Source organism: Perognathus longimembris, chromosome 8 (genome assembly GCF_023159225.1).
Source record: "Perognathus longimembris pacificus isolate PPM17 chromosome 8, ASM2315922v1, whole genome shotgun sequence".
NCBI lineage: Eukaryota > Metazoa > Chordata > Mammalia > Rodentia > Heteromyidae > Perognathus > Perognathus longimembris.
The window spans coordinates 77,392,630-77,407,131 of record NC_063168.1 but is presented as its reverse complement, the minus strand read 5'-3'; the positions used below and the strand labels follow the sequence as shown (position 1 = coordinate 77,407,131).

Here is a 14,502-nt window from a genome sequence, read left to right as displayed (position 1 = left end):
GCGCGCACTCTAGCTGGAACTCAGGACCTTAGGACTCAGGACTGTCCCTTAGCTTTTTCATTCAGAGGTACTCTACCACTTAAGCCACCTCCCCTCCTGGCTTTCTGCTGGTTAACTGGAGCTGAGTCTCACAGACTTTCTGCCCAGGCTGGCTTGGAACAATGAACTCAGATCTCAGCCTCTGAAGTAGCTAGGATCACAGGCATGAGCCGTTGTCACCTGGCCACAATCATGTTTTATAGTTGAAGCAAAAATAGCATCACTGCCTGGTGTGTTAAATGCATGTGGAGAAGATATTTAAATGAGTATACTATAAGCAGGAGAGGAAAGACCAGGTAGAGGCTAGACTTCGTGGGTCACAGGAGCCAACAAAGTAATGACAACTATATACTTTAGAGATGTTAACCAGCCTCTGAGAGCCACTCAAAGGCATGCAACCCATACATACATCCAGATAGAATGCTGAAAACTGTCCACATGACTTGTGATTAGACAGAAAACAAAAAGGAAAATGGAAGTCAAGCCTTGGGATAATAAAAACTACCATAAATGGAAGAGGTACCAACATCATGATTGATGAACAGCAATCGGAAGAGCGCATTAATAAACAAGACCCCACTGCAAGATGCCTGCGGGAGGCTTCCTCAATTGTGACAACACAGACAGTTTGGAAGTAAAAGGACAGAGGCACCATGTCCTGTGAGACTGAGCCAAGGAAAGCAAGGACTCTGCCTGCTATCAGGTCTAGCAGACTCTGACACAGAGAACTTCTGGGGACTAGGGAGGAATTATAGTGATGGAAGAGTCAGTGGCCCAGGAGATGTCATAGATGCAGATTCACCAAACAACAGATCTAAAAAGTATAGGAAGCAAAACTGATGGAAATGAGAGAAAAAGACACAGCTACAACCATGGATGGAGACTTCTAAACACAAATAGGTAAGTAGAGAGCAGCAAGGTGCAGAAAGACTTAGCACCAATAACAACCAGCAGAACATAGACCTCAGCACCAACAGCAACCACCAGGACATAGAACTCAGAACCAACAGCAACCATAAGGACATAGTAAGCACTTACAGAGCTCTTGCTACCAACAACAGGCTGGCGATATAGTACCTGCCAAAATAAACACACTTTAGGCTCTTAAAACAGAAAAAATTAATAAGAATTGAAACATAAGCCAGTCACCTGTAATATTAGCTAGTCAGGAGGCTGAGATCTGAGGACCACAGTGTGAAGCCAGCCAGGGCAGGAAAGTATGTAAGACTCTTATCTCCAATAAACTACTCAGAAAAAAAGCCAGAAGTCGAGCTGTGGCTCAAGTGGTAGAAAACTAGCCTTGAGCAAAAAGAAGCTCAGGGACAGCACCCAGGCCCAGAGTTCAAGCCCTAGGGGAAAAAAAATTGAAATCATTCTAAGTATGTTTGCCAGCTACAATGAAAACAAATCCTCAATCAACAATGAAATGACACAGAAAAGTCTCCAAACACTTGGGAACTGTGTGTCTTTAATGAATCAAGGTGTCAAAGGTGAAGATGAGTTAAATTACTTTTTTTTCAAATTTTTATTATCAAACTGATGTACAGAGAGGTTACAGTTTCATACGTTAGGCATTGGATACATTTCTTGTACTGTTTGTTACCTTGTCCCTCATGCCCCCTCCCTCCCCTCCTTTCCCTCCCCCCCCCAGGTGTTCAGTTCACTTACACCAAACAGTTTTGCAAGTATTGCTTTTGTAGTTGTTTCTCTTTTTTTACCCTGTGTCTCTCAAATTTGGTATTCCCTTTGAATTTCCTACTTCCAATACCAGTAAACACGGTTTCCAATATTCTCAGATAAGATTACAGAGATAGTGTAGGTACAACCACAGGAAGGTGATACAAGAACATCATCAATAATAGAAGCTACAGATACACATAGGACGTTGAAAGTAGTTACAACTGTGATATAACAATTGTTTCCATAACATGGAGTTCATTTCACTTAGCATCATCTTATGTGTTCCTAAGGGTATAGCTATTGGGCCTTGTGATGCTCTGCTATGACTTGCCTAAACCTGTACTAATTATTCCCAATAAGGGAGGCCATAGAGTCCATGTTTCTTTGGGTCTGGCTCACTTCACTTAGTATAACTTTTTCCAAGTCCTTCCATTTCCTTACAAATGGAACAATGTCATTCTTTCTGATAGAGGCATAAAATTCCATTGTGTATATGTACCACATTTTCCTGATCCATTCATCTATGGAGGGGCATCTGGGTTGGTTCCAGATTCTCGCTATGACAAATTGTGCTGCGATGAACATTGTTGTGCTGGTGGCATTACTGTGATTTTGTTTGTAGTCTTTTGGATAGATACCCAAAAGTGGGGCTGCTGGGTCATAGGGGAGTTCTATATTGAGCCTTCTGAGGAATCTCCATACTGCTTGCCAGAGTGGCTGAACCAGTTTACATTCCCACCAACAATGAAGTAGGGTTCCCTTTTGGCCACATCCCCTCCAACAATTGTTATTATTAGTTTTCTTGATATATGACATTCTTGCTGGGGTGAGATGGAATCTCAATGTTGTTTTGATTTGCATTTCCTTTATGGCCAGTGATGTAGAGCATTTTTTCATATGTCTATTGGCCATTCTCATTTCCTCATCAGAGAAGTTTCTTTGTAAGTCTTTAGCCCACTTGATGAGGGGGCTATTGGTTCTTTGCGGTTTTGTTTTGGAAGAAGGTAATTTTTTTAGTTCTGCATATAAATTATTTTTATTGTAATAATAAAACTATTAGAATTTGCAAGCCTGTAGAGAAACTAACAAAGAAGACACAAATTGCCATCAGAGATGAAACCATTTCACTCCCACATCAGGGTTCATGGAGAATGGTGTGCAGGGCCCCCAATCCATGACCCAACACCATGAATTCCACCATGATGACTTGGAGGTCCTTTGTTGAGGAAAATTGAACTTGTCATCTTGCCTGTCATAGACATTTATAAGAGAAATAGGACTAGTTCTCCACAGACTTCAGAAAAGAAAGAGAAACATCACCTTACCGTTCATTTTCTGAAGCTGGTGTTGCCCTAAACCAAGACCAGGCAAGAATGGCATGAGGACTAGCAGATTGGCCTTCCTGCAAGTAGACAGACTTGTAACAGAGCATGAGTGATCTGCCCAGCTCAGCTGCACCTGCAGCACACCCTTGCCCCAGCCCAGTGCCCTCAGCACACGCCAGTCCCAGCCCAGCAGGTTGCTTGTGTTCATGTACTTGTCAATGTTGTCGCTGTTGTTTTAACAGAGGTTTTCACTGCGTGGCCCAGGCTGACCTCACACTCGCATTCCCCAGCCTCTACTTCCCAGTGGTGGGATTTCCATGAAGCGCCTTTCCTTCCTGGACATCAGCAGAGCCTGTGCCGGCCATGGGCATGCAGCTGTCTGGGTGGCCTCAGCGCCCCAAGCTACCCACTCCCTGGACAGGAGGCCATCCCACCATGTGTTCAGTTTGGGTTGACAGGTGTTGGTGTTCTGGTTTGCTCATTGTGCTTAAATACAAAATATTCTCTGTTGCTGCTCTTGGTGTATCTTGTTTCAAAGCTGACTTTCTCCGCTGTACACTTGCAACTTCTATGAGTACCTCTGACCTTTTTATATAAAGTTTTTGAAACTCTCTAAGAACTTATTTTAAATTCTGGGTATTTGTAAAGGGAGGAACCCCTTTTGAGGACTTACTAATTTATTTAAACAACTTTGTTGGTTGTCCAGGGCTACAGTCAGCCTGGACCATTGTTCTGTGTGTCATGGTGTGACATGCTACAGGTAGAATCACACTCCCCTGAGGAGCCAGTAGATATTTGTCATGCAAATATCTTGACTTTTTCCAGTAAATCTATGTTACTCAATAGGTCATTCTTGTACCCCAGTATCTTGGACAATTCCAACTATGTTTCCTTGAAGATGTTTAAATTGTTAATTTTATTTTAAAATGGAATGATCTACAAGGGTGTCTTGATAGAAGCTATTGGACAGCCATGCCAGGCATGGTGGGCCATGGGGCAGACCCCTACAGAAGGGCACCAGTCCAGTCTTCCCAAGTACTAAGATTAAAAGGGAACAAATACCTAGAAGCATTAGGACACTCTTCCATAAGGAATTGTAGCCACAGAGCTCTTCACTGTCACTGTATGGTAGCATTGCCAAGTGCAGCGCCATTGAAACACTGGATTTTACCTACTGCCCAGTCAGCATGTGGCCCTGAGATGCTCTGTGCCTGGAAACCATCAACTGCAGGACCCTGAACACGAGATTCTGTGTGGCCAGACTGTCTCTGTGCAGTGCCTCTGCTCTGCACCTCCCCTGCCCTGCACCCTGTGCCCGGCTCTATCCTGCCCTCCAGAGGCCGGGGCAGGAAGCTGAGGTTGGACAGCACCATGTGAGTTGCCACCCACTGAGGTCACAGGTCTGTAGATCTTGCGATGGCAGTGAATTAGACTTCACAGAATGCAGCAACTGCCTGGAGAATCTTTTATGTCCTAGTGTACAATCACTGGATTTAAAGTCTGGAAATTGAGTAGCTCCTAGCCCCAGGCTGTGAGAATGAGAATTCCTCCTAGACCTGTTTGATGCCCCCCTGAGAGAATAAGTGGCAGAAAGGAGCCAATGTGTGTGGACAGTGTCACCAAGTATTATTAATTTAGATGGTATTTGGGGCATTTTCTCAGCTGTTAGGACAAAGCTGCAGTGAAAAAAAGGTGAGTGACAGGAGGTGAGCCAGGCACACAGTGCTATGCACATGTCCCTGGGCTGTGATGAGAGGCCCGCATAGGGTGAGGTGGCTCGGCTTCACTTCCCAGAGGGGCATGGCGAGCCTGGGGTTCTCTGGGAAAGACAGACAGAAGCTGGCCCAGCCTTGCCTGTGAACGGGGTCACCAAGTGGTTGGTTCCAGAGCTCTTCCCTGGCACAGGTGATATTCCCAGATTTTCCCGCTCACAGAGGAAGGCTTCAGTCTCTGTTCAGAGTGGAAAGCTCTCCCTTCAGACCTGTCCCCAAGGCCCTGACACTGCTCTGCTGGAGTCCTGACTGTCTGCATTTTGGGTGTTATTACTGCTGCTGCTATCCAGCTGTTTAAACGTTGTCTGCAGAGCTCCTAAGAGCTGTCTAGGACAGCCATACCTGGGACCCACCTGAACACACCTGCATGCCCAGACAGCCCCACCCAACTGGCAGAAATGTGCAAAGGGAAAATAAATGTATCACTCAGTAGTGTGCCGAGCTGGTAAGCAAAAGTTTAATGGTCCAATGTTTTCCAAACCACTCTAGAGAATAAGGTTCTCTGAACTTTGATATTTATTTAGTTTAAGGAATACCTGTAAATATGTCTTTTGTCTGTCTAAAGACAAAAGAAAAAACTTCCCACTTGAAAACATCTCCACAGTTCCCCAGAACCCCGAGTTCTCAGTTAGCACATTGGGAATTTAAAAAAAACAACACTTTGGCTAAAAGATGATTAATATTGTAATAAAGAAAAGTTAGCCACATCTGTTAAAGAATGTTTCCTCAAAATTCTTTTCTTTTCTAGTCAAAAACATACCTGTGCAGCTGGCAAGGGGAAACACTGTGCTTCACAGTGGATTTTGCTGTGGGGTTCACCTGCTTTGACAGTGAGACAAAGGTAAGAAGCAGAGCAAGTAATGCTCGCAGCTATTGAAGTAAGTAAGAGTTAATTACATTTCAGAGCGCAGTAATGCTCATATGTAATGTGGGTAGCCATTGGCAGTGGCCAGTTTACCTTGTACCTATGTTGTGTCTTCATAGCCTATCTTCTCCACAATGGCCCCAGCCCAGGACACTCCTAGGCCAGGAGCACACCAGTGGGGACCCCAGCAACATGGAATTTGGAGAGCATGAGTGACGTCAGTGGGGAGTCAGCAGGAAGGGGAGGGACACAACACTCCTGTAAACTCAGGAAAGAACTGTAAACACAGGAAAGAACTGTGACTTTGCCCATTTGAAACCTAAGCATTTAGGGCAACAGCAATTCAGCATTACTGATAGCCTCTAGAATAAACACCAAAGTTTATTCATGAATGGAAAGTTGTGCTGGATTTCAGCCTTTTCTGGCTAAAGATGCCTATGGAGAATTACATCCACTTCCATCAGCATCCGAGCTCCCACCTAATCACCCAAGTGTTGAAAGAATGTTTTCCAAAGATAATGCTGATAATCTGTTACTTGTATTTCTAACTCTAGGGTGTATGCTAACTGACAATGCATAAGAAAGTATCTGCATGATGAATTCTGCTGCCAACAAGCAATGGATTTAGTTTACAGATCAAAATGACTTTTATTAGAAGTTCCTCATAGGCAGCACGCTGGGAGATCCGGGTCAGGGAAAACAGCACTGGCTTGAGCAGGATCAGGGGCCCTGGATGCAGGCACAGCTGGATATCAAGTGATACAGCTACGTGGCATCAGGGGCTAGAGTTGTGTGGCTTCAGGGTTAGAGCTGGGTGGCATCAGGTGGCTCTTCTTGCAGGAGAAGAGGAGTCCTGGTTGCCAGGCTGGGCTCCTCTGAGCCACTGCTGTGAATCTGCAGTGTTGAGGGAAATCTGATCTGCTAGGGATTTTCTTCCTGTGAAGTGCCAGTTCCCAGAGGCTTCAGCTTCCAGCACCTTTACCATGAGTGACTCTATTTCTGTCTGTATTGGAGCCTTGTGCTTCAGCTCAGTCTAAACAGTGCTTGCCCACAAATTTCACCAAGACCATTTGCACATTGGTTCTCACAGCTACACAGAAGCCCACACCTTTGTCCTTGAACACAGCTCTGCACACTCAGCCTCTGCCTCCTGTTGTGCCCTGAATAAGCCAAGCCATATCTAAGACTCAAAAGTCAACGTTTATTTCTCATAGTTATTTCCCAACTGCTGCCTTTGGAAATTGGGACTCTTCTGTGAATTATTTTTGCAGCCCAGCAGTGACTCCTTGTGGAGCAGCATGCTTCTGGGGAAGTCTTCCCTGGCCTCCTCCGGTTCCTTCTGCTGGCGCAGAGGTTTTAGCCAGGACAAGTTCGCCCTCTATGGGGCACTTGTCAAATTTGGAGGTATTTTTGTTGTGGAGGCAGGCACAGTGGCTCCCACATCCAGGCATCCATGGCCAGTGAAAGTCAATAAACCCAGAGCTAGAGAGGAAAGCAGCTACAGAAGGCCAGCACCCAGAGCTCACGTGGGCTTTGTCCTTGTGCTTCCCCTGGGAAAACTGTAGGTGGCTATTTCATGGTAGGACCATCCTTAGTATTTACAACAGCAAAATACATTTGCACACAATATAATATTAAGAAATAATTTTATGTTCATTTCCAACATCGAAGGCTAGCAGGTGGCCTCTTGATCCCTCCCAGGGATTTCCTCTCTATACGTGGACTGCATGCTGTGCACTGGCCAGGCTCAGCATCCATAAGTTGCTGTCAATATTATTAGCAAGATAGAATACCCTTTTGCCACACAAACATCTGTCATGGAGTAAGAATAGCCCTCTGTTCTGTTGCTATGCACAAAACCTGGCCTGTAGCTTCGTGCCTAATCTGAGACCCTGCATTCTTCCTTCAGCACAGGTTAGTGGGGTTGACCTAACAGTAGCTCAAGGGATCTTCCTGTGTCCCCTCTCCTGCACTTGGCAGTACCCTGGTGTAGATCTAGGCAGAGCCCTCACCTGGCCCACCTTCCAGCCCTGTAGCAGGCTGCACATCTCACCAGGCATCCGCCTGGCTGTCTGTTCTTAGGTTATTTTATTCACACTTCCCTGGTCAACAGAGTCAGTAGACAATTATGCAGTGGGTGCTTTGTGATTCTACTGGTGTCTTCTGGTATACATCTCCAAAACTGGCCAGCACCACTAGGAGAGGATCAGATGAGAGCCCCTGCATGAGGGGCCCTGGCATTTCCGGGCCCTGTCTGTTCCTGTGAGGATTCCATAGGAAGATCCCGTCTGGTCTGCACTATGCATTCAGCACGCTCAGGCCTTGCAAGCCCTCAGCCCTGTATAAACATTCCATGCCCATAGTAGCCATGTTTTCTGGGAAGTTGAGCCGATGACCAAAGCTATGGTTTTCAGTACTGAGTTCTCATTGTGCCCAACTGTCCTTAATGCAAAAACCTGCCTTGCTTCCCCCTGCCCACAAACTCTCCTCCAGGACCACTGACTCCCTCGCAGGACCACTGCCCCCCAGGGCTACTGACTGTCCCCCAGGACCATTGACTGTCCCCCAGGACCATTGACTGTCCCCCAGGACCATTAACTGCCCCCCAGGACCACTGACTGTCCCCCAGGACCACTCACTGCCCCCCAGGACCACTGACTGTCCCCCAGGACCACTGACTCCCCCAGGACCACTGACTCCCCCAGGAACATTGACTGTCCCCCAGGACCACTCACTGCCCCCCAGGACCACTCACTGACCCCCAGGACCACTGACTGTCCCCCAGGACCACTGACTCCCCCAGGAACATTGACTGTCCCCCAGGACCACTGACTCCCCCAGGACCACTGACTCCCCCAGGACCATTGACTGCCCCCCAGGACCACTGACTCCCCTAGGACCACTGACTGTCCCCCAGGACCACTGACTCCCCCAGGACCATTGACTGTCCCCAAGGACTATTCACTGTCTCCCTAGGACCACTGACTCCCCCAGGACCACTGACTCCTCCAGGACCATTGACTCCCCTAGGACCACTGACTGCCCCCAGGACCACTGACTCCCCCAGGACCATTGACTCCCCCAGGACTATTGACTCCCCCAGGACCACTGACTGTCCCCCAGGACCACTGACTCCCCTAGGACCATTGACTGTCCCCCAGGACTATTCACTGTCCCCCCAGGACCACTGACTCCTGTAGGACAGGTCCTCCTCCTCCTTCCTCTCCTGCTGATCCACAGCAGCTCTTCGCTGTGTGCCTGGAGGCAATTGTCTCATCCAGTCTTTTCCTTTTGTCACTAAAATGAATCCCATAATGTTTTCAAATGTTGTGGCTTTTCTGTTACCTGTAAGTTGTACAAAGGGGTCTCTGTTTGACATGTCAGTCTGTGTTTCCTGATGCAATGCAGCACTGCGATGAGGCCTCTGGCCCAGCTGCTGTGTTCTGGATTTCCTGCACTCTTGTGATTGAAGCATGCTCACTGCTGCCCGCAGTGCCTTTGCAGACCAGACAAAATAGGGTATAATCCCCAGAATGCTCAGATGGTGCCAGATTAACACTGAGCCTCCCGTTCATTCTACACCCACTAGAGGAGCTCGGGTCCCACCCATGGCTTACCTCTCCAGGGTCTCAATGGATGGTGGAATTTTTTCACCATCTTTGAAAATCTTTGAGTTGCTCAGTGCCCTGGCCACCTCAGGCAAGTTGTGGTCAAAGTCCAGTTAAGACACTGCCTGCTCATCTGAGGCTCAGTGGCCACAGCTGCTGGCCTTATCTCTTTTGAAGGATAGCTCTGAGCTTACATTTTTCTTGAGCATATGAAAAGAAAAGCCTTTTCTACAACTGCAGAGGCTAAGCCATCCATCCTAGACCATAAAACTCGCATGCCCCTCATTCTCCCAGTGCAGAATGCCATTGGTAAGCTCTACATAATGAGGCTTCAATGATCTCTGTACTGGTCTGAAATAATTATGATGGTAATTAAATCATTATTGGCCACTACATATTTATGAATAGTCATGATTTCTATATAAAGTCTGGGAAAAATCAAACTAGGTATATCTATGACAGGGATTTTCTGGGCTTTTGTTCATAAGGTAATTGCACTTCACTATGGCTTCACATTGTAAAATTAGGTCATTTGTGTCTTCTTTCTGAGTCACAACTAGACCTGAGACCTGGCAGCAATGCACCACTCATTAACCAAAGGCTGGCAATTCGCTAACCAAAGCTGACCGTGGCTCAGAGGCAAGCCCTTTGTCTAACATGTATGAGGTCTTCAGTTCCAAACCCAGCACTGAAAAAAAAGTTAACTTAGGCTTTAACACCTGCCAGAATTTTAGTGAATATCCATCAGACACACATACTCCAATTTCATATTTCCCCACTTCTGTAATTACCAGAGAGAACTAAGCAATTAATTCCCATAATTAATCCACTCACCATCAACTACATCAACATCAATGAAGAAAAATTGTCGGGAAAAGAAATACATTTGACCATGGAATTGCCTTCTTAACTTACTTATTCACAAATGAGAAGATACTTTTCTACGGTGTATTTGTTAATGTCTCAGTGAAATGGCTTTGAGATCATTTAGCAAGAGTCAATGAGAGCACTGTTGTCACTGCGGGGGTGAAGGGCTGCCACTGTCCAGTGGAGCCAGGCCCCGTCTGAGCCCACAGGGTGTCTGCAGATCCTGCCCACACGTGCAGTCGCCTACCACAGGCTGGCAGCTAGACAGCTCTGGCACCCCTTTCTTTTGCTGTCTTGCAGTTGACACTTAACTAGTGTCCTGTTTCTGTCAAGATGAAACAGAAGCTTGAGAGGAACAACAAACAGGTGGAGCAGGCCAAGGAAAGACTGGTCACCTTCATTGTACTCAGGCTGACAGCACAGAGAAAGTGAAGAGTTTAAGGAGCTGGGCAAGTCCGATTCCTGCCTTTTTTCTCCTAAAGGCCAACCAGGAGTGTGTAATAAAGACTAAGCCCAACAAAGAACTTTCTTTTTAACCAACTCTCTGTGGGCATTGCACAATGCGAGCCTTGTCTCCAGGCAGTCCCTTGGGCTTCATTTGGAGGTTCCTGGCTTGCAGCACCGGGGTGCAGTCCCCCATCCACCAGGTCCACATGTGGTGTGGAGTGAGCACCCTCTGAGTGCCACACTGAGCTGATGCCATAGTGCCAACCAGTGCTGAGTCATGAGACTGTATGTACGTCTACGTGTTCCATGGAACACACGTAGCTGGAAATCTACCTTTGCCCACCAAAACCATGGGAAAATGGTTTCTAGCTTTCCAGATTGAAAACTTAAAGCCAGGCCTCCCTTCTGCCTTGGAGCTCCTATGAGAAGCCCACCTCCCACCCGGATTTGTCTCCCGAGGTTTTAAGCAAGGGTTTTCCCTTGCTGCAATGAGTCATCCAGCCTGCAGCACTGGGCGAGAGGACAGCCACGCCTTCCAGCTTGCAGGACCCAATCCTGCTTAAAGAAGGGCTCAGAGTCTAGACATTATACTGCCCTGGGATAGCAAGTTCCTTCCCAGAGAAAAATGACAAAGGCCCCTCCCCTCTGGGGAGCTCTGGGAAGCAGGTACCTCCTGAGTGGTTGCATGCACATGCCTAGCACACATGGCTCAGGTTCTCCAAGTGCATCTGGACGTCTTCTGACATGTTCCAAAGCTCGATGTGGATAAAAGCTCTTGTATTACATCACCCCAAACGAGGGCTATGCCATGATATTACTGATTTTGTGCTAAATGCAATCCCCATTCTGAAGGGGCCCCATGCCTAAGTAGGCCAAGGCTCTGCTTCCTCACTGAGAAGGGGCGAGGCTAGAGGCCCATGGGCTCCTAGTGATCCAGAGGAAACATGGCTTTGATGCTTTGTGCACTTGGAAGAGTCCATCCATCACCCAAATTCAGTGTAGAAAGCCCTGAGCTTATGTGGACATGAGTAAAGGAGGCAGCATCGGGTGACAGGGAGAGCTGGTGTTGGGCAGCATCAGGTGACAGGGACAGCTGGTGTTGGGCAGCATCAGGTGACAGGGACAGCTGGTGTTGGACAGCATGAGGTGACAGGGAGAGCTGGTGTTGGGCAGCATCGGGTGACAGGGACAGCTGGTGCTGGGCAGCATCGGGTGACAGGGACAGCTGGTGTTGGGCAGCATCAGTTGACAGGGACAGCTGGTGTTGGGCAGCATGAGGTGACAGGGAGAGCTGGTGTTGGGCAGCATCGGGTGACAGGGACAGCTGGTGCTGGGCAGCATGAGGTGACAGGGAGAGCTGGTGTTGGGCAGCATCAGTTGACAGGGAGAGCTGGTGTTAGGCAGCAAGGGGTGACAGGGAGAGCTGGTGTTGGGCAGCATCTGGTGACAGGGAGAGCTGGTGTTGGGCAGCATCGAGTGACAGGGAGAGCTGGTGTTGGGCAGCGTCAGGTGACAGGGAGAGCTGGTGTTGGGCAGCATGAGGTGACAGGGAGAGCTGGTGTTGGGCAGCATGAGGTGACAGGGAGAGCTGGTGTTGGGCAGTATCAAGTGACAGGGAGAGCTGGTGTTGGGCAGCATTGGGTGACAGGGACAGCTGGTGCTGGGCAGCATGGGATGACAGGGAGAGCTGGTGTTGGGCAGTGTCTGGTGACAGGGAGAGCTGGTGTTGGGCAGCATCAGGTGACAGTGTGCACTCTGGGGACTCCCTGTCCCCATGCTTGTCCTCCATGAAAAAAATACATTCATTATTCAAACAAGTGTGTTTAATAGAACTTTAACCTATACCTCTTGCTGAAAAAATAAGTAATTGTTGTTTCCTATTGGAATTTTGTGGGTAGATAAAATTTAACTTAATAAATTATATATAATTAAAGACAGTGGAAGACAGCTACCACACCATGAGAGCTGCAGCCTCCTTTTTTTGTGTTAGGAATCTGTAGAGCACATCTCATCTGTGAAGTACCTTAGTGAACACTGAGTAGTTTTACAGCAGAATGAAAAGGCAGCAGTGCCCACGTTTTCCACGTTGGTTCTCAGGAATCTACAGCTGAGAGATGGCAGGTAGCCACACATGGGGGCCATGGCTGAGACAGAGGTTTCTTTCTGGCCTGTCTGGACTCTAGCCTGTGTCTCCTACAGGCCTTTCCAGAGGAGGAGGAGGAGAAGTGGGGAGAAGGAGGAAGAAGAGGAGGAGTAGGGGAAGGAGGAAGAGGAGAGGGAGGAGAAGGCGGGGGAAGAGGTAGGAGAGGAAGAGGAAGAGGACGGGAAGAGGAGGAAGAGGAGGGGAGAAGGAAGATGAGAAGGAGGAAAAGAAAGAGGAGGGGAAGAAGGAAAAGGAAAGGTAGGAAGAAGAGGAGGGAGATGAGGAGAAGGAAGAGGAGGAAGAGTTGAAGGTGGTAGTTGCATTTCTCCATATAGAAAAAGGAAAGGGACTCTTAGGAAGCCTTCCGTCTTAGAATAGGAAACCCAAGAAGACACAAGCGGGGCAAGGACTCGGGAAACGGTGGTACCCTGAGGGACTCAGCATGGGAGAGGGAGGAGAGGCTGGATGGGCATGAGGATCAGATGGTAGCATGGAAAAGAAGCAGACAGAGGCCCTGTCAAGCCTGCAGGTAGACAGGACCATTAGCAAATGGCAGAATTTATCTGAATAGGCTGTTCAACTTATTAACAGATGTTAATTAAGCAGCAAATGAGCTCTCGCTCATAAATCACTAATTAATTTCACCCCTTTGCAGAATGTACTCTGGAGATTCAAGTTCTCCCAACTCAAGGGGTCCTCAGATGATGGGAAAACTCGAGTAAAACTGCTGTTCCAGAATCTGGACACCAAACAAATTGAGATGAAGGTAAGGGCTGGTGGTCGGGCACATGGTGAATGCACAGTAACACATACACGGTTGGCTAGTTAAAATGTCCACCCATGAAGGGGCTTTGTTGGTGGGGAAGTGTGGATCCTGCTGCTAAGACCCAGGCTTGCTACTGGGAACTTAAAATCTTGAAATTGGGATCTGTGAAACGTATTTGGTTCTACTGAAAACTACAAGTTTCTTAGTAGATAATTTCAGGAAGACACTAGTTAAAATATGACAGAACTAAAACTTTAGGAGTGTTTTGCAAACCATGTTATGTATGTGATGAATATCTGTAGTGTTAAAAGTGAGCCTCAGTTCTGACATATTCACCGCAATAGATACTGTGTAGTGAATGCTTTTACTCAATGTGTCATCATCATCAAACCAACTTAAATAGAATCTAAAAGTAAGCAAAGTGTAAATTTAGTACAATGAAAAGTAAGTTTGGAAACAGGAGGCCATGAGCATGTAATTGGAAACAGGATGCTTGTTGTTGGCATGAATTGGGTTCTGATGAAATTATCAATGACACATGAAACTGCTGAATGAGAATGCTTGAGGAAAACTGACACACACTTTTGTTGAGCTCAATCAAATATGTTTAGGAGGGAAGAACTTTTTAAGTACCTTCAAATTTTCCTTGCATTGCTATGGCTATCACAGGTACAGTTAGCACTTCCTTCCCTCTGGTCTTTTCATTTTGTTGGGTGCCTTGTTTGGTGAGGAAACTGGCAGTGTCCCGCAGCCTCTCTCCTTCAGCATCCAAGCCTGAGGACCAGCAGTCCTGGGGTCCTCAGGGTTTGTGTGATGTCCGGGCGCCCCAGATACCAGCTTCCAGGGTGGCTAGCTGCTCACTTAACATCTAATTTGAGTTGTTACATTTTATTTTTTATTAATCAGCCAACCTGTTCTGTGGCTATGTTAATAAAAAAGAGTGGGGCTTATTATCTATTAGAAACCGAATGTTTTGAACTGTGTCATGTT

At 47.2% G+C, this 14,502-nt stretch overlaps 1 protein-coding gene across 1 annotated transcript in view; it reads left to right on the top strand.

The window, feature by feature from the left end:
* The window catches only part of Sntg2 (syntrophin gamma 2), a 152,909-nt gene that overhangs the window by 137,552 nt on the left and 855 nt on the right, over positions 1–14,502 (top strand). The window contains exons 15-16 of the mRNA XM_048352189.1: positions 5,565–5,657; positions 13,402–13,512. Coding sequence (XP_048208146.1) covers positions 5,565–5,657; positions 13,402–13,512 — 204 coding nt within the window. The remainder of the gene's footprint in view (positions 1–5,564; positions 5,658–13,401; positions 13,513–14,502) is intronic.